Below are 19,279 nucleotides of genomic sequence, written 5' to 3'. Positions count from 1 at the left end.
CTTCGAATACCATTTTTGTGACAAGCATTAATACTTCTGTGAGTTTTAAAAGTTTGGTTGTATACGTACTTTCAGAAGTCCTCCATTTAAGAACAGAACGATCGAGCACCATGTCTGTGCGGTCCTGCCGATCGTGGTTTTGTCTTGGTCCTTCAGAACTAGCTCGTTGGAAGCGGCGACGATGCCGATCGCTATCCGTTTGGCCACCCTGCATTGGGAATTACCGGCGCTCGCGGTCAGAGACAACCGTCCAAACCGAGCCGTGCCAAGCCATCTTCTGAAGTCAAAGGGGGCGTCCCGTGTCGGTCGCCCAACCCCATGGCCGTGCGCAACTCCTGATTTGGTTTCCCAAAATTGTTGGTCACCGGAGCTCAGAAAATTAGGGCGTCCAGTTGATCGATCCGGAGGTGGGCGTGCAGGGTCCGGGGCCGGTGGCCTGGCATCGAGATCAGCGGTGGATTTTGCGGAGGACAAGGGGGAACGGACATGGAGACGCAGTTGCAAGGCCTGACCGCCGGAGTGCGAGAAGGCTCTCCCTCCCTCAAATGGTTAGACCAAAGCCCAGGTTGCTGTGCGCGCGAGGATAAAAGAATCGCCGGCGATCAAAGTGAGGAGGCCGAATCTGTTTTCGACGAACACGTCAGGACAACAGGTCTTCCGCCACGCACATCTACAACACTACTGCTCCTAGTTACTCTACTTGTTTATCATTGACTCTATATTGACCATGTTCATCCACTCTGACTGTATATTGACAGTAAACTTGACTGCTGTCAGGTTATGCATGCAGTACGTGCATAGTATTTCAGAATTCAGAGGAGTTCAGTACGCATGCGAAATCTATGTTTGCTCATCAATTTGGTGAGGAATAGACACGCTTATTATTGCCCCCACATGCATGGATCTTGTTATCATCTTTCAGGGTATCCACATGAGGCTCCTATAATGATTCATACTACTACTACGTCCAAGCATTTCAATTGAGCTCCACAAATTCCAATTTGCTTTTACTTTTGAGGAATGATGCTGTGTCGGGGACAAAGCAGTTCTAGCTAATCAAGCAGAGTCACCCCCCTCGCAACGTAGGATACCGACCAAATACGCCATAACAAAATCATCATCATCCAAAGCCACGATAATTATCCCCCCAAAACAGCTTTACCCGGAGGAGCCGGCCCGTGCTCGCGTGCACGGGCACGACCACCCTTCAACACACGCACACCTGTGCATGATAAAAAGGGATCTCGCCATGCATGCACGTCAATCACTTTTCGGCACGAAAAGACGCACACGTAGATGACTCGGCGATCAGGATCGGAGGAGGAGGAACCAATCAATCATGGCCGTGCCCGTCGCGTCCGCGCACAATCCGATCCGACGACCCAATCCATTCGTCACGCGAGAGAGAGAGTTAACTAATCCCGGCCGGCACGTTAGCAATCACGACGTATCTGGAGCTGGACCACGCTGAGGCCGGGGCCGGGGGCCGATCCGGCTAACTAGCTGAAGGATCGCGTGCAGTGTGGGGGTGGGGCGCGCCGATCGTACGCGACGCGCGACCCGGACGTCCGTCCGCGCGCGCCCTGTTCGTTCGTTCCTCGGGAATTGGCTCCCACGCAGCACGGATTTTCCGTGCACGGCGCGCTCGGGAACGCCCAAAGGCCGTAAAGCCGGCACGGCCGGCGCCGCGACCGACGCCCGCGACTGGGCTGCATGCCGATGCCGATGCCGAGCGGCTAGCGCAGGGCAGGGCGACGCGGCCGGGACGGGGCACACCGGTGGTGCGGGCGCCATTATTCAAAGGGCACGGCGGCTTCACCCCCCGGGCCGTGGCAACCCGGGCTTAAAAAACTTGGCAAAGCAAAAGGAATGGGGTGGTGCTGCCGCCGCTTTCCGGAGCGGCCGCTCGCGATCTCATTCCGACTGCCCGCCCCTGCCGCGGCCGGCGAGTGTGGCCCTATCATTGGTATCTGCCGAGCGACGCCCCAAAAGCGTGACACCCGCCTCAGCTTTTCAGGAGCCCGGCCAGGTCGTCGAAAAGCTTCGTGTTCTCCGCGGACTTAACGGGTGTGTGACTGTGTGAGTGGGAGTGACTGTGACTGACCCAAGCCAAGCTGCTACGCTCTAGAGCACTCCGAACAAGCCGGATCACGAGCGGCGAGTGACGAGAGCGCTGCCCGCTGGCCTCGTTTGTCTGCTGAGAGGACGCCTTTGCCCCGCTTAGGCGCGTACGGTCGTGTCCCCTGCTTGGAACGTGACTGTCGATCTTTTCCGAGCTGGCGCGCTGCTGAGAGTTTGTGCGAGCGACGCTAGCGGACGACAGGAACACTCGGCCTGATCGAGCGGGAGCGTCATGCTCGTACGGCCCCCTGCGTCTCGCGTTAACTCTTATGCAGGGTGGCGGTGATGATTGGGCGTGTACCATTGGCGCGTACGCTCCCGCGACTGTCTCCGTGTGAACAAAAGCGGGTGCAGGTCGCTAGCGGGAGGAGGCAGGCCGCAGCTACCACTCACATGAGCAACAGTGAACTGACTACAGGAACGAGTGAGAACAGGATCGGCAGACATGAGTGGGTAGCTGGATCGGATTGATCGGCGCTGGTTGACAGAGCGCAAGAGGCCACGCGACATGTTACCCGCCCCTGACATCTCTTTTGAATTCCATGCATATGCATGATCTTATCACACTAATTTTGGCAAGCACTGACAAGTTTGACCCCGAGTCCCCGACGCATGGAGGAGGAGATCGAACACCTCCACACACCAACCAATAATTAACTCGCGTGCAAATAGGAACCCATTGCACAAGTGATAAACAAGACAGGTGATTTAAAAAAAAATTCCTGGGAAAACTGGCATGCGTCTTGGCAGTAGGTGCAGTTTGCAGCGAGAGAGATGCAGGTCTGTCTTGTTGCCGCTTAACTTGTTCAGACGAACGAGAAACCACTCAAGAGATGTTAGCACGCCGCGCCGGCCGTTTATTCAAAGCGCGACGCGAGCGCTGGACCGGCCGGCTGAGCGAACTCCGAAACCAGAGGTTGCTGAATGCTGATTGCCCGTGCGCCGTGAGCGACGGGTCCTCGCCGCGCGCGATTCTCTTGCGCTAGGTCGCGACCCATGCAAGGAGCCAGAGATCTCCATGGGAGGCCGCGCACCCCAAATCAGCACCCGCCACGGCGGCATTAGAATACTCATGGACTCGGCAACACACAACACAGGGCCTCATTCTAAGACATGGTGCTACGCGACAGGACGGCACTTAGATTTGCATGCAGCGCGCGACCAAGGCCGCATTATCAATAGCGCTTAAGGATGTCGGGCGCGGGTCACGAGAGAAATAGCGAGCGAGAGAGAGAGCGTTTTTGCAAAACAGTGGCAGCTTTTGCGCATGTCTCCCTCTTCCTCTCTGCTCTCAGGGTTCGAGGAAAGAAAACAAATGGAAAGCACCGAGACCTTCGAATCCGCTACTGCCACTGCCACTGCCACGACCGCGGCCTCGGCGCCCTGCCCCCGCCCCGGTTAATTATATAAGTGCCCCCTCTGCGCATCTATAGATTTCAGCATTGCCTCTGACCGGAAGAAGATCCCGGAAGCAACCAAATCAGAAGCAGAAGCTTATTAGCTAGTAGTAAGTAGTTTGCACTAGCACGCAGCTGCGTGTTGTGCTGTGTTGTGTCGATCCAGTTCTTGATCGATCTCTCACAACCTCTGCGTAGCTCATCGGTTAATAAATCCATCTGGGATTATCGTAGATAAGACATATAGCAAGGAGTGCATACTATACATATTGGTAGCAGCAGCTAGTAGCTGCTAGTGATCGAGCGGTCTCGGTCATGGAGGCACTGAGCGGGCGGGTAGGGGTGAAGTGCGGGCGGTGGAACCCTACGGCGGAGCAGGTGAAGGTCCTGACGGAGCTCTTCCGCGCGGGGCTGCGGACGCCCAGCACGGAGCAGATCCAGCGCATCTCCACCCACCTCAGCGCCTTCGGCAAGGTGGAGAGCAAGAACGTCTTCTACTGGTTCCAGAACCACAAGGCCCGAGAGCGCCACCACCACAAGAAGCGCCGCCGCGGCGCCTCATCCCCTGACAGCGGCAGCGGCAGCGGCAGCAACGAGGAAGACGCCGTCGGGCGCGCCGCCTCCCACGAGGCGGTCGTCGAACCCGACCTCGTGCTGCAGCCGCCGGAGAGCAAGCGGGAAGCCAGGAGCTACAGTCACCATCACCGGCTCCTGACATGTAAGCATCATATCATGCTCACCGTGTTACAACTTACAACTTACTAGTCGTATGCATTGCCACATTGGCTGGCCCTGAGATCATGAGCTCATCCGCCGGGTGTTGACGACATGCAGGCTACGTGAGGGACGTGGTGGAGCAGCAGGCGGCCGAGGCGCTGTGGGAGCGGCCGACGAGGGAGGTGGAGACGTTGGAGCTCTTCCCCCTCAAGTCCTACGTCGACCTCGAGGCGGAGAAGGTCCGATACGTCAGGAGCAGCGCCAGCGAGCAGTGCAGGGAGTTCTCCTTCTTCGACGTCGCCGCCGGCCGGGATCCGCCGCTGGAGCTCAGGCTCTGCAGCTTCGGCCCCTAGACCGGCGGGCGCATGCACGTAGTGTGTTGGGCCTTGTCGCGCGCGCGCATCATTGTGTAGTCCTTGATTCTAGCTACCGACATGAAAAGGTGTAGGAGTTGAGATACAGCATAATTTGTACGCTCTACCGACGTGTTGCATGGAGAGGATCTGGGAGGATCAGGGAGGATCAGGGAAAGAGCACGCCGATGAAATTTCAGTTTGCCTTTCCTTGATCTTTTCATCATGAGATTGGGATGTACTACTACTTCTTTTCGTTCTTTTCTGCTGCCTATGCATGGCATACTAAAATTAACCCTGTTCACCACTGATGATATATCCTTTTTCATCTTCTTCTTCTTCTTGGAATGAACCTCCTCATGGTATATCCATGTACTACCATGCATTATTATTTCATGCTCATGTCCATGCATACACGTCTGTTTGCTAGCAAGTGATACTTGTTTATTAAGGAGACAACGATCTAGTACTAAGCTTGCGATTGCATATGTAGGCTCTGAATTTCCTTGACGCTATGCGAGTTTTGACTGTTGTTTTATATGTTTGTGGCGTTTGTGAACTGTGTGATTCATGCATGCATACTACAATGTGTTAGGTGGGAAAGATGCATGCAGTAGGAACACGTACAGCAGCAGGCTTTTACAGGACAGGGCATAGGATTCAAAATGCCGTGCTATGGCCATCTAATTTTTAACCGTCAGCCGCGCCTGTGGTACCGTCTCTGGCTTCAGAGATAAGAAAGCAGTTCTGACGGGTTCATAGCATGTGATAGTCAACTGCCACCCGCTTGCCTCTAGGGAAATGTTGGCTGCTGATCAGTTTGCTTTGGAGGCTTGTTGTTGGACATGGAGTTTCAAAGCTTGCGGATGACTTTTCGGCCATCCGGACCATGCTTTCTTGTTTGTTGACTCTGTCACACGGACGATCGACGACCCATAATCTTTCTTTTTGTGACAATTGAGTCTGCGTGCACACAGAGAACGTACTGGTATTGTACCACGTTCCATGTGCAGCTTTGCAGGTTTCATACTAACGGTGCAAAAGAAACATTTGATTTGCCTGGCGCCCTCGCCGGCCCAAAAGCAGAAGAAGGGGGTGTTTGTTTCTTTAGCACCTCCTAAAATTCCTGTCACATCGAATGTTTAGATACTAATTAGGAGTATTAAATATAGGCTAATTATAAAACTAATTACACGGACGGAGACTAATTTGCGAGACGAATCTATTAAGTCTAATTAGTCCATGTTTTGACAATATGATGCTACAGTAAACATGTGCTAATGATGGATTAATTAGGCTTAATAGATTCGTCTCATGAATTAGTCTCCATCTATGTAATTAGTTTTATAATTAGCTCATGTTTAATCCTCCTATTTAGCCTCCGAATATTCGATGTGACATAAATTTTAGTCAGGATTATTTAGCCTCCAAATATTCGATGTGACATAAATTTTAGTCAGGATTAAAGATCCAAACGCCCCCGAAGATAAAAAGTCGAGTACTCTTGCTGTCTTGCAGAATGTTTGGTTAATAACTGTACTTCCTATGGTCAGCTCCACGCCATAGCGGTAGAAAATGTAACATGCAGCTTTCAAGCAAACTCAATTTGTTAAGAATTAATATATTATCATTTTTTGTTAATTTCCCCCCCGATTTTGCACCATTGGCAACTCCAACTCCACTAGGTATATGTTTTGGATAATCTAATAAAACCACCACTTTTCTTCCGAAGGAGCTAGTATCTATATGGGCAGCAAAGATTAAAAAAATAATCAAATCATGAAAGAGTGTCAAATAGTTTCTGTGCGCCGTTGAGCATGGTTCAGTTTAGTTAAGTTCTTTTGTGGTGGAGCCTATCTATCTGGATTAGAGTGTGACTATTATAACTTCGTCAATCTTAAAATGTGACAGCTTATTAGTCTCCTATAGGGGTTCACAAGGGTTAGAGTGTGCGTGCCAACGTTCATTAGAGTGTGTGCGCATGTGTCGTGTCGTGTGTATGTAAGAAATGACATACATGAAAATATAGATTACAAATAGACATGAATTATTGTCTAGAAAAAAGGGAAAAAGGAAAAAAAGAGAGGCAAGGATACTATGGGCTGAATGAACCCTGCAGTTTGCCCATCTTATCTATTTGAAAGGCCTGGAACCAACTTCGCTCTGGGCTTGTCACTAAGGATGGCATAAGGTGTCGTAGCCCAGGTCCGCCAGCGAACGAACCTTGATGCTGTTCCAATAGAAAAAGGCCCGTGAGTTTCTTCGGTCTTCTCAGCTAGTACGAGTTTTTACCCCCTTTTACAACAAAGCAGATACAATTATAGAAAAAGCCCCGTGAGTTTCTTCGGTCTTCTCAACTACTGTAGTATGAGTTAATCTAAAAAAACTGCTGTAGTATGAGTTTTTACCCCTTTTTACAACAAAGCAGATACAATTATAATTGTACGGTGCGCTAGATTGGTTGAATATAGCATATCCTGAAACTACATATAATTGTAGGTCAAATAGATCTAAGTTATATAGGCTAAGATGATTTCACTTATTACATTATCCAAAAAAATAAATGCTAAACGTTCATCCGTCCACTGTGGCCGCATTCGGTTTCTAAATCAATGTCGCTCTTAGAATTTGATACCCTCGTTACATGCACTAGTCCCCGGATCTTGAAAGAATATTACGAGGACGATACGAGTTTGCACCGTATCAAGAACAACGTAGATGAATCTTGTAGAAAATCCTAGATGGTGGTGTTGAAGCAACCGCGACAAGAGAATATGATGTTGGAGAATTGACCGCGAATTCTTTAAGCACAACTCCAAAATAGTACAAGTGATTGTCGCTCTCTCACAACCCTACTTGACCTTTCAGGACTTTAAGGTCCTCTGATTCTTGCCCTATATAAGAATCTAGTGATATAGAATTATTTAGCCTATCCCTCTTGAGTGCTCTTAATTGCCTCTCACAAGTCTTGGATGAGACATTGGTATTTGTCTTTGGCTTGATTGATTCCTAGAGGCTCCACCCCCTTGTTTATATAGTCCCCTCCAAGACTCTCGTATATGCAAGTAGGAATCCTACACCTAGTAGGAACGATCAAGTCCTAGTAGAAATAAAAGTCTTAATAGCACACCCCCATTGAGTTCTAATCCAAGTAGGATTTGAGTCACCATACAACAATCTCCACCTTGACTCTAATCCTTTGAAGTCATTATGCTCCTCCAAGAATTCGCTCCAAATCGACTTCTTTTTTATTTTTTATCCTCCCACCACAGGAGTGCCCCTACTACAGGGGCTCGTGCACATCACCACGATGTACGTGTAAGCGTCCAGGCTTGAGTGCCCGGACCCTCCACCTGAGAGCTCCTTTCTTGTGTAGTTTGGTTAACCACACCACCCTCTCCTACATCCCTCCATGCCATAGGTCTGTACCGCCTCCAAGCTCCACCTGCTCACTGGTACTGCGTGGTCGGTCCCACCGCATCTTCCTCCTTCCAACAGCTCGCAGCTTCACCTCTACGACTGTTAAATTTTACAACCACCTTTGCAGCCTTCCACTTGATCGCAAATGAGATTTCAGTACCGGTCGTTGACGAGACGACTTCCTTCTCCTGATCAGGATTTTTACCAAATCTCTCAATGGTTGCACCAATTTTAAGATTTCCTATCACTCGGTATCCTCCATTAATCCAGATACTTTTCATGATCACTTGCCCTTAGCAAGTAACTCGCATAACTCCACCTTGAAGCGATAAGCCACAACCTTGGAGTCCCAGCAACCTCACAGATATTAGATTCTTTTTCAAACCTGGGATATACCGAACTCCCATCAGTGTACAATATGTTCCATTATGCATCTTCACTCTAACCGTTTCAACCTCAGTGACTGCATACTCCTTGCAATTCGCCAAGTGAACAGTTCCATTCACCGGGAGTAAAGATCCTTCGTCAAACATCTCCCTTGCTGAACATATATGGAAACAACTCCTCGAATCTAATATCCATTCATGAGTAGTATCTTGTTGACTGATGATAAGTACATCACTTTCATCCTCACTTGCCACTAAGCATACTCCTCTCATAGTCTGCAAATTTGGACAGTCTTTTATCATGCGACCCTCTTTGTCACAAAGATAGCATGTACGACTGCCCTTGCTCTTGCCTTTCTTCTTCCCATGATTCTTGACTTTTGCCTGCTCCACCTGAAACAATCAATGCTTGATCACCTGAGTATGAAGATTCTTTTGGCTTCTTCAAGGACTCTGCCTCCAGTAGGTATGCAATTATCGTGTTGAAGTTGAGAGTAATTTTTTCGATGAGAATATTCATCACCAATTGCTCCCACGATGACGGTAAGGATGAAACCAATATGATGACCTTATCATTCTCTTCAATGTTCTCATCCACACTAATCAGTTGCGTGACAAGCTTGTTGAAGACATTCAGATGGTCGACGAATCGTGCGCCTTCCTCCATGCGCAACCTGAATAGTTGGCGCTTTAGCACCCACCGATTTGTCAGCGACTTTGCCATATACAAGTCTTCTAAGCTCTTCCATAATTTTTTTGATCAATTTTCTTAATTACCGAGTACTTTACCTCATCGGAGAGACATAGTCAAATTGTACTGACAGCCTCCCATTCCATCACCTTCCGTTCTTCAGCAGTTGTACTCTCCAGTTTGTTTCCCTCAAGAGCATCAATCAACCCTTGCTGGACAAGCATATCTGTCACCATGCACTGCCCCACGTTGAAATTCCCTTTGCCATCAAATTTCTCTACTTGATTCCACATCCTTGACATTATCTTGATTTTGTGCTTCCTAGCACTGCCGACCTTCTCACAAAATCAAATCAATCCGACCTTAGCTCTGATGCCACTTGTTAAAATCTGATACCTCTCGTTATGCGCAACAGCTCCTGGATCTTGAAAGGATATTGCGAGTACGACACGAACTTGCACCATATCAAGAACAACGTAGATGAATCTCGTAGAAAACCCTAGATGATGGTGTTGAAGCAACCGCGATAAGAGAATAGGATTTTGGTGAAGCGGACCGCGAATTCTTAAGCACAACTCCAAAAGAGTACAATTGATTGTTTCTTCCTCACAACCCTTCTTAACCCTTTAGGATCCTCTGATTCTTGCCCTATACAAGAATTTAGTGCTATAGAACTGTCTAGCCTATCCCTCTTGAATACACCTAATTGCCTCTCACAAGTCTTTAACAAGATCTTGGTGTTTGCTTTTAGCTTGATTGATTCCTAGAGGCTCCACCCCCTTGTTTATATAGTCCCCTCTAAAGCTCTCATACATGCAAGTAGAAGTGCTACATCCAGTAGGATTCAACGAATTAAGTCCTAGTAAAAATAGAAGTCCTAATAGCACATCCCATTGAATCATAATCCAAGTAGGCTTTGAGTCACCGTACCACAATTGCACATTATACAACGAAGTGAGCCACATTCAGTTTGTCAAATATCTGGAGTAGGATGGAAAATGTTTCATCACAATTGCACATTATACAACGAAGTGAGCCGCATTCAGTTTGTCAAATATCTGGAGTAGGATGGAAAATGTTTCATCCCAACTAATACCAACTACCTAGCTAGGTTGAGTCCTCGACTCCATGTCTACTTTAGGACGCAGATCAACCTGATTTCGGAGTCTTACACGTAGCTTACGTCTTTGACGGACTGACGGTTCTTAGGAATTATCTCCCTAGCTCTAGGTGATGGCATGGCACGTATGATGGCGTACCGACCTAATAATAGTTATAAGCATGCATGTCCCTCTTTTCATTTTCACTGCGTTCTTTCTTTATGTTTAGGACAGTAATGTGTAGGTTTGGTTTGACTGATTGTTTATACTACTATGTTCACAAGCCAAAGTTTCCTTCAATTACAAGTGCTTTCTTATCTCCTCGACCTGTTTCGTTGAATGCGGTTCCATTGTTCGTCTTCTTTTTTATCATTATCCATTGTTCGTCTTCGACATATGGAAATAAGACATCATAGGTGTAGCTCATGGTTTCGTTGAATATGGTTCCATTGTTCCTGGAAACTGAAAAAAGGAACTACTAAGAGCGATTGGACATCAACCAGACGCCTGCTCCTGATTGTGTATCGATACCTTAATATTAGTGTTCCAGGTTCAGGAAAAAAAGTGTATTTAAATGTTTGTTGGAAGATTGGCTGCTTAATTTTGTACAAGTTTTGCTAGTGGAGACGACGGGTCTCCTTTTTGTCCTTCGGCTCTTTACATAAATTTCTGTTTGTCTCAATTGAGTCACCCCTGCTGTTTGTGTCAAAAATAAAAATATGCAGGTAACCCAAATAAAAATTACTATGCTTATTATGACGCAATTCTGTTTGGTTCCGGCCGAAAAATTGAAATCAGCAAACCACAGGAAACCCTTCCCAGGAAAATATACACAGCCTCGTTGCCAGGCACAGACAGATGAGAGAAGTAGCCGGTATGTTTCTCAAGTACAAGGTTTGATCAGATGCGCACATAGATGAAAGGCCAACAAAAGAGAACAAATACAAGAAAGACGCTAGCATCCGCGCACACAGAATCCCCCGATCGACACTCTACCGGTACTTCCTCGACGACGAGTTCATGAACTTGATGCACTCCTCCACCGCTTCGCTCTTATGCGAGTCGTCGACGACCACCGGTGGCGCAGGCTGCTGCCGCCTACTGCTATGCCTCGCCGGCGTGCAATCCGGTGACGCAACGGTGGCAGTAGCAGCTGTTTTCTTGGTCGTCGAAGCCGACCGGAAGAACGCCCTGATGATGCTCACCCTCGCTCGCCGGTAGAACCGCGCGGCCGTCCACCGGGCGCTCCGCAGCAGGCGAGACCCGCACGCGCCCCGCACCTGCCGAGGCCGTTCCCGGTCAGGCGCCGCCCTCCGGCCGGATCTGGACGCCAGGGAAATCATGGGCGTGGCGCTGCCGATCTCGGCTGGGCTGATCCTTGTGCACTCGCTCCCCTTCCTCCTCATCGTCGGTCGAATGCCTCCTACGAGCCCAATATAGTGTGTGCGTATATCAGCAGGACGGCCTAGAGCCTACGCAGCAGGACACGTTTTATACGGCAAGGGCTGGTGGTATCCCTCAGCTCAGCTCAAAGGAAAAGCTAGGAGAGGCTAGTGCAAGTATGTGACAAGAGCATGAAAGGCACTGCAAGCAAGCTCAGAAAAGAAAAAGGAAGCAAAGGGAGCGACAAGGTACTGAAACAAAGGCTGGTCCAATTGACCGCTACGGTGGCATCGATCGGATCGATCAGAGAAGAGAAGCGATGAGCAGAGTGGTCATCGATCGGCTAGCCCTTCTAATGTTTCAGTATGACCGGGGAACCGCCAAAGCAAGGCTTGCAGCTTTAGAGAGACGAGAGACCGCGACGTTTGTGTGTGTGTTGTGTACGGGGTGCAGTATATTCTTGTTGCCTTGCGCCGGTGGTGGTGGCCGGAGAATATTTCCAGTGGAAGCGAGCAAGCAGATCTTGCAAAGGATCTAAGCCCACCCGAGGCTGGAGATGGAAAGAGAAAGCGAGGAGAGAGAGAGGTGAGGAGGGAGAGGAAAAAGCTAGTGCGTGATGCAACCAGAGAACATTGGACCGTCAGAGGAGAGGCCGAGCGCGCAGTTCTTTTGAGGCTGGCCGAGAGGCCGAGCCGTGCTCCTCAAGGGGCCCCGTCATCGCCATGGGTCTGCCCTAAAGCCGTTCCGGGACAAGACAGCGCGCACAAGGCGACGCGACGGGGAGACATGGAATTGACGGGACGGTGGCGGGCGGGGCGCGACGGTGCTCGCCGCGGGGGACACAGTGGGGGCTGCCCCGGCGTGCGCGCTGCCCGAGGCATGACGGCATGGGACGCGACGTGTGCGGCGTGGACAATGCGGCGCGCGGGAACCAATCATTGCGCATTTCGGGGGACGACGCTTCCTCGGGAATGCGGGCGCGGCGCTGCTGGCTGCCCGATCGATCGCTGGGCGCCTGCCTGGGCCGGCGGCACTCGGCAGACGGCTGCGCCGGCTGTGAGCTTGTGAAGATCGCGGGCAGACGGGCAGCGGCAGCGCTGCAGTACGGCAGGGTGTGCCGGCGGCCCTGCCGTCGTCTTTTGCGCGCGCGCTGCTTTTCCTTTGGTTTTTCTGGCTCCGGACGCTGATTGTTCGCTTGTTCTTCCGACTGAGGAGTCTTGGTACAGGTACCGGTCTTGTTGCCCTCCCGCCTTGGGAACTGGGAGCTTGGCGTCTCTGTCGCTCAACTGCTCGGGTACTCCATACTTTTGACTGCGTCATGGATGTATGAGAACGATAGGAATGAATCACGTTGCATAAGCTCGGTCCGGAAGGTTAAAGCCGCAGGGGGTATGCATGTTTGATTACATGGTGACCGGGAAAGCTTTACCACGCGCGTCACAGTGAAAACTGAAAAGAAGGTTCTAGCTAGTCTTCTAGAGGCGTAATTCGTCTTTTTTTTAGAGCGCACAAAACTGGGAAAGATGCTCGTGCCCGTAAAATCCTCTTCGAGCTTGACTAGATCTGAAGACCGGGACCATCGTCAGTCCATGTTTCGGTCTTGAAGACGACAAGGTCCCCAACAGGCCAACAGTACAAGCAGCATCTCCAGGTAGATCACCGGTCGGAAAAACCAATTTACCAGGCTGATCTTGTGTAGGAGTATATACGATGCCGAATGGAAAAGTAATCACCTTCATACTTCATAGCACGTTGTTTTTACTTTTCTGAGAGACGATTGCAGCACGTTGTTAGTCAAGTCATTTCTTTCAAATACTGTGTTGTTAAAGTGAAGTTGACGCCTTGATGGTATCAGTAGTCATTCAGGTTCAGCCTTTCGTGAAGACCGCACGTTGATGCCTCGCTAGATTGCTGCACCTCCTCCTAATTAGGGATCAAACCCAGGCTTTGACGTCCTGTTGTCTCCCTAACGCGTTATTTATTTCAACGGTAGGCTACATGTCATGTCCACATCAAGACGTCTATTTACCGGTACGTCTCTCTCTCGTAGTTATTCATAGGGATAAATTGTATGTGCGTGATTTTATAGGTGATGTGTGTGAGTGTGAAAGCCTCTGTCAGTGTAGCGTGTCACTGTGTGATCCGAAAAAAAAAATGCGTAGCGTGACTTTACACCTAGGCCACCAGTTTGACGTCTTAAGTTTTCGCTGGGCTGTTGGTGTTACAGGCCTTTACACGGCCCATGCCTGATACGTAGCCTTTTATTTATGAGTTGCCTCTAGACCAATGCATTCAGCAAAGCTAATAGGCCACAGCCCACCTAAGGAACGCCTAGAAATTATGTCTTCATGGGCTGGGCCAGCATAAGTAACAAAGTAAAGTTTTTTTTAGGTTTTATTTCTATTTATTTCTTCTTCTTCTTTTTTTGGCGAGACGAAACGAAACCAGTAACCAAGCAGATTAAGGTTACATGTTTGGCTACCCGCCCACACCACCACACGGGGACTCAAAATGCAGGGAATCAGATCCTCTGCAATTTGAGCTAGCAAAGTGGCCATGTTTTGAGAACTTGCGTCGCTCACTTATGTTTGTCGACGGTTGATCCTAAGTCCTAACCTAAAATTAAGCTCCAGCCTCATATGGGTTAATATTGTCTGTGTAAACGAGAGTCGAACCATAGTTGCTGGCTCCATTCCATACGAACTAAGCCCGTTGACCATAACTTCCCATGACATCTGTTGAGGCCTTGGCGTTTTCTGCCTCCACGTGGCAACCAACATGCCACGTGCCGCACTGCAAAGAAGCTAATAAAAAATGCCCCGAGCAAGAAATGAGGGATTTGATTATGTGGAAACAGTGCCATAAAGAAATGGCAGAATTCACAGCAAAGATCAGCAAGGAGAATAAAAATGAAAGCACTCTCAGGTTGCTCCAAAGTTCAAACTAGCAGCAAAACTATCCGACACACAGACTATACTATTAACCATTGGAGATTGAACGCTAACAATTTCAGAAACTTATTTCTGACACCATGTTACACGGCTCATCTCCCTGCCCACACTAACTTTGCATAGCTTGCAGCCTAAGAGCTGGTCATTCCAAGCACGCACTAGTACAGTAGTTGCTACCTAAGACGGAGCACACCGATAGTACGAGCGAGACGGATACAGTGTCTTGGCTCCAGCCAGCTGCTGCATCCGAAAGGCATGGGCGGCCGAGCAATCCAACAGCGTTGCAACGGCATGTCACGACCGAGCGATGGCCCCACTCGCGCACGCACGGCACCGTTACATCACATCGCAAACAAGCTCACAACAGGTGCGACGGGCACGACACGTACTGCATGAACTCGGCGTCGCGGAGCAGCGCCGCCATGGTCTCCGGGGGCAGGCACACCTCGATGTCCACGCTGCCATCGCCGGCGCGCCCCGGGAACGCCGACATCTTGCCGTCGAACTTGTTGGCGCGCCCGCTCCGCACCGCCAGGGGCCGGCCCCACCCGAAGTCGTTGCCCTCGTACATCGGGAACCGGTTCGAGCTCCCCATCGTGATCACCGACCCGTCAGGGTTGCCCAGCGGGAAGCACCCGGGCTTGGCCTGCCACGCCGCCGCCGCGCGCCGGATGGCGCCGTCGCCGTATGCCGCGAGGCTCGCGTTCAGCTTGCCCGCCGCGCACCGCAGGTCGTACCGCGCCAGCTCCGACACCGTCGCCGTCGTCACCGCGCTCTGGATGGCGTTGCCGAAGTAGGTCGGGGAGATGGCCGGCCGCAGCCGGTGCCGGCAGTTCACCGCCATCCGGAACGTCGTCGTGGCGTCGGGCGCCAGGCGCTTCCGGGCCCGCGTCACCGCGAGCCATATCTGCGCGCACAGCGACTGGAACGACGAGATCTCGCGGCGCGCTTCGGGATTCTTCGGGTCGTGCGCCATCTTGCCGTAGACCTCGGCGTCGTGGCCGCCGCTCGGGCGACGGTTGGCTATTGCCTTCATCTCGCGAATCGCGTCCGCGCTGAAGTGGAAGACGCGCTCCCGGAGAGGCGCGTCCACGTCGAAGGTCACCGCCGGGCCGACGCCTCCGGGGAAGCGGAGGACGGCAGTGGACTCGCCGAAGAAATTTCTGCGGAAGTCCAGTAGCCTGGGTGCCTCACCGCGGCAGATAGCGGCCCAGGTGTTGAAGAAGTGCCAAAAGGAGGTGCCGTCCACGACGGCGTGGTTGGCGACGATGCCGATGAAGACGGCGCCGTCGCCGAGCACGGTGACCTGGAACGACGTGAGCGGGCGGCGGTGCCCCTCGTAGCTCACGGTCCGGTCCATGGGGAACAGGTCCTTTGTCAGCTTGGTCGGGACGTCCGCGTCAGGGACGAGAAAGTCGTCAAGCGACAGGCCGGGCGCGACGGCGTGGAGAAAGTCGACGCCCGCATCGTTGCAGCGGATGACGATGCGGTCGTCGGGCAGCGTGACGAGGCGGCCGGCGAGGGCCGGGACGGCGGCGAGCGCCCGCGACAGCGAGGACACGAGCAGCGAGACGAGCGAGGCCATGGGCAGGTCGGGGGCCGGGAAGAAGAGCCCCTTCTGGATGTAGTGGCACGACAGCATAGGCAGGTCGGAGACGGACAGCGTGAGGTCGCCGATCGCCGACGCGGCGTCCGGGCGGACGTGCTGCCTCGACACGACGGTGATGCCCGAGGCCGGCGCGTCCAGGCAGGCTGCCTGCGGAAGCTTGGACATAATGGCGGACACGGCCGGCGCCGCGTCCACCATGGGCATGGTGGAGATCATCTGAGCCATGTGTGGTCGATTGCTCGGCGCTCTTGCACCACCGGCCGCTCGCTTCCACTGCTGCTGATGCAGCAGTAGCGGTGGCAGTTGAGCAGATAGGCAGTGTGCGTGTGGGTGAGCGTTGCTCGATGCTGCCAAAGAGGTGGTTTGGGCAGTACTGCCTTGCTGAACACCGAACAACCTTGGGCAGTTTATATAGGACACGAAGAGGGGGCTGGATGCATGCACCTGGGCCGGTACTCTGCCTTCTTTGCCAGTACTGTTTTGGATATTCTCCGGCCAGGTTTTTGTGGCTGTCAGAGGCAGATATCAGATAAAGCAGAAGCTAGAGATTTGTTCTACTCCTGCCTGTGAACAGTGTGGCACAGCAAGAAAACACAAAAGATGAAAAAGATACAGTTTTTAAAATACTGACGAACTGGATTGTTTCATCACAAGTTTTTGACATCTGTTGTGTGTACCAGGAACTCAATTGGAGTGCTCTGCAACAGGTGTCCCCTCCTCCGGAACGAAGACGAACAAGTGTCCCTGCAGACACCAGAAAATTTTTACAATTTTTCCTTGAAAAAAAACAGAGAGAGCGAGGGACGGATACCTGTAGAAAGGCTAGCTAATCAATCCGGTAACTGATCGGTTTAGATGACTGGTAGAGCACTTATTGACGAGATATTACAGAGTATACACTAAACATGTTGCCGGACGGGTTCAATGAACGTGCAGCGGCTTTCCATATTCAAATGAACGTGTAACATCACAAGTTTTTTTGTTGCCGTGCCAATAGCCTCGAATTAATCTCTTGGGGCTACATGGATTTTTGAATGCGTCGGCCGCCACTATAACGTCCATCTAGCTACGTGTATACTAGGCGATTAGGCTGGGAAAAGAGAGCATCTCCATAATTCATCATGTCGTCCAATCCATATCCACCTCAAGAACAAATAGTGCGGTATTAATTAGTCCGTAGCTTTTACGCCTCCATCATCATCTGCTCGTCAGTTACGTGGTCTACGTCCCTGCTGGAATAGAATACGTTGCTCCCCCCTTGTCGCCTAGTCAGTCTAGTGACATACGAAAAATCGTTGCTTGCTCAAACGATGCTTTCGGTCGGTGGTTTACATTTCCCGTCGAGAAAGGTGTTCTTCGCGTTTTGTTTTTCCAATCCCAACCGTATTTTATTGCATGCACATGTTCAAGTGTACATCGAGCGAATTGTTACGCTGAAAGAAAAATTGCTCGGCGATGCCTTGCTGACGGAACAAAGAACACCTATTAAAATAGCTGCAGATACCACTGGCCGCTGTCACAGTACGTACTCCGTACACAGCTGATGATCAGTGTATTTAATTGAAGATGCAAGTGTATCATCGGAGTATTATCTGTGGTAATTTCTCTATAGTATTTTGCAGCAAAATTTTCGTTTCGGGGGGTGTCAGTGCTCGACCTCAGCCGCCGATCCGCCGTCCTTGCCCGCCTCCTCCGTGCCGCGGCACGCGCACGCATGCGGGGAGCGTCAGGACTCTCAGGACCGAGACCGGTGGATCGCAATAGCCCCGTGTGCTACAGGGCTGAAACGACCCCCAAGTCCGTGCCGCGTCGGTCTCCACCCGTCGCGACCATACGTGATGCCAAGCTAGCGTTCGTGACACCATGCGAGGCGAGAGGACGTGCTAGCAGCGAGTAGACCGGGGCGCACGCTCGGTCCCGGTTGGTTGGTCCGGCGCGCGGGGGCCGCTCGTCCTTGAAGTTTCGGCGGGGTACGTACGTACATGGCTCGTTCATGAACCTGCCTGCCTCCCGTCCCGTCCTGTCCGGCTTGCCGCCGTTGCCGTCCGTCCTGGCGTCCTGCAGCGAATCTTCTTCGGTCGCGGGGGGACGGCACACCGTACACGGAGGCTGAGACCGATGCGCCCTGCTTCTGCTGGTCCCTGTTGCCTACCCACACGCCGCTACGTGCATGCACTCCGCCGCCGCGCCGGCTCGTGCAGAGGAGTGTGAGCCGCGCACACAACCATGCGTACATACATGTATCGGACAGGGGCGCGTACATGCACCAGGCAGGAACGTGTAAACTAGTCGTCGTTGCACGTTGCTCGGCTCCTCGCTGCTGCGGCTTGGTGAGCTGGAGCTCGATCATTCGACCCGCCAGCCACTGAACCTGACTACCTGAGCGCCGCCCCGCCTGCGGCTGCCACGGCGGGTGGCCAGTTTCTTATTGGCGATCCGGGCTCTTGCTCAGCACTCGCCCCTCCGGCCGCGTGATTGAGGCCTCCCACGGACACGAGCGCATCGGGATGGCCGGTCTCGGGGCATAGGAAATTCGCGGCCGCGGATCCCGAGGGCGCTCGGGCGGCAGCTCCGATCAAGCGCTCCGTGCGGAGCGGCATAGTATAATGGCAAGCTGCGCGCGCGCGAGCGCGGCACGATCGGGTAAGGGACTGAGAGGGGGGCCGGGAATAAACAATGGCAGACAAGGTGACCTGCACCCGGCCGGCCGGCGCGCGCGGCCTCGCTGGCTCTGCGGCAGGCGGCAGCCGGGAGCCGGCCGGCCTTGGCGAATGTCAAATGCCAGCGCGGCTGGCGCGGGTGCAGGTGCAGCTCAGCTGGTGGCCACGGCGGTCGTGGGACGGTGGCGCAAGTTGGGCTCCCGCTCCCGCCGGCCTGGGGCAGCCTTTTGGTTGTCTGGGGTCTTCCGGTCCGGCTGCCAACCCATAATTTCGCGATCTCCATTCCCCCTGCCCGCTGCGCCTGTCTGCGGATCGCTGATCATCAAGGTGGGGTGTCCCAGACACACCACCACCAAACACATCAACTTTAATAGTCTAGATCGTTTGATGGGATTGCTCTTTTTCGTTCAACGAAGATATAGTGCTTTGGTTGGAAAATCAGGGAGGAAAATTACAAGCGACAACATTTCATCATGGACATAAGTTATGCT

At 51.9% G+C, this 19,279-nt stretch overlaps 2 protein-coding genes across 2 annotated transcripts; one reads left to right on the top strand and one right to left on the bottom strand.

Moving 5' to 3' along the window:
* The first annotated feature begins 3,397 nt into the window (after positions 1-3,397).
* Positions 3,398-4,902, top strand: LOC117858278 (WUSCHEL-related homeobox 9). Its single transcript, XM_034741318.2, has 2 exons — positions 3,398-4,236; positions 4,353-4,902. The coding sequence occupies exons 1-2, from the start codon at positions 3,834-3,836 to the stop codon at positions 4,586-4,588; spliced, it is 639 nt and encodes a 212-aa protein (XP_034597209.1). The 5' UTR covers positions 3,398-3,833; the 3' UTR covers positions 4,589-4,902.
* Positions 4,903-14,472: 9,570 nt separating this feature from the next.
* Positions 14,473-16,523, bottom strand: LOC117858786 (uncharacterized acetyltransferase At3g50280). Its single transcript, XM_034741916.2, has one exon. The coding sequence runs from the start codon at positions 16,351-16,353 to the stop codon at positions 14,878-14,880; it is 1,476 nt and encodes a 491-aa protein (XP_034597807.1). The 5' UTR covers positions 16,354-16,523; the 3' UTR covers positions 14,473-14,877.
* Positions 16,524-19,279: the final 2,756 nt, after the last annotated feature.

The sequence above is a fragment of the Setaria viridis genome, chromosome 5 (assembly GCF_005286985.2).
Source record: "Setaria viridis chromosome 5, Setaria_viridis_v4.0, whole genome shotgun sequence".
Lineage (NCBI taxonomy): Eukaryota > Viridiplantae > Streptophyta > Magnoliopsida > Poales > Poaceae > Setaria > Setaria viridis.
This window is presented reverse-complemented; position numbering and strand designations above follow the sequence as displayed.

What these genes read in the sequence shown, in the direction of transcription:
- LOC117858278 (XM_034741318.2), top strand. Translation starts at nt 3,834, where the DNA reads ATGGAGGCACTGAGCGGGCGGGTAGGGGTGAAGTGCGGGCGGTGGAAC. An exon ending in CCATCACCGGCTCCTGACAT is followed by an intron (nt 4,237 to 4,352) that starts GTAAGCATCATA and finishes GACGACATGCAG; the next exon opens with GCTACGTGAGGGACGTGGTG.
- LOC117858786 (XM_034741916.2), bottom strand. Translation starts at nt 16,353, where the DNA reads ATGGCTCAGATGATCTCCACCATGCCCATGGTGGACGCGGCGCCGGCC.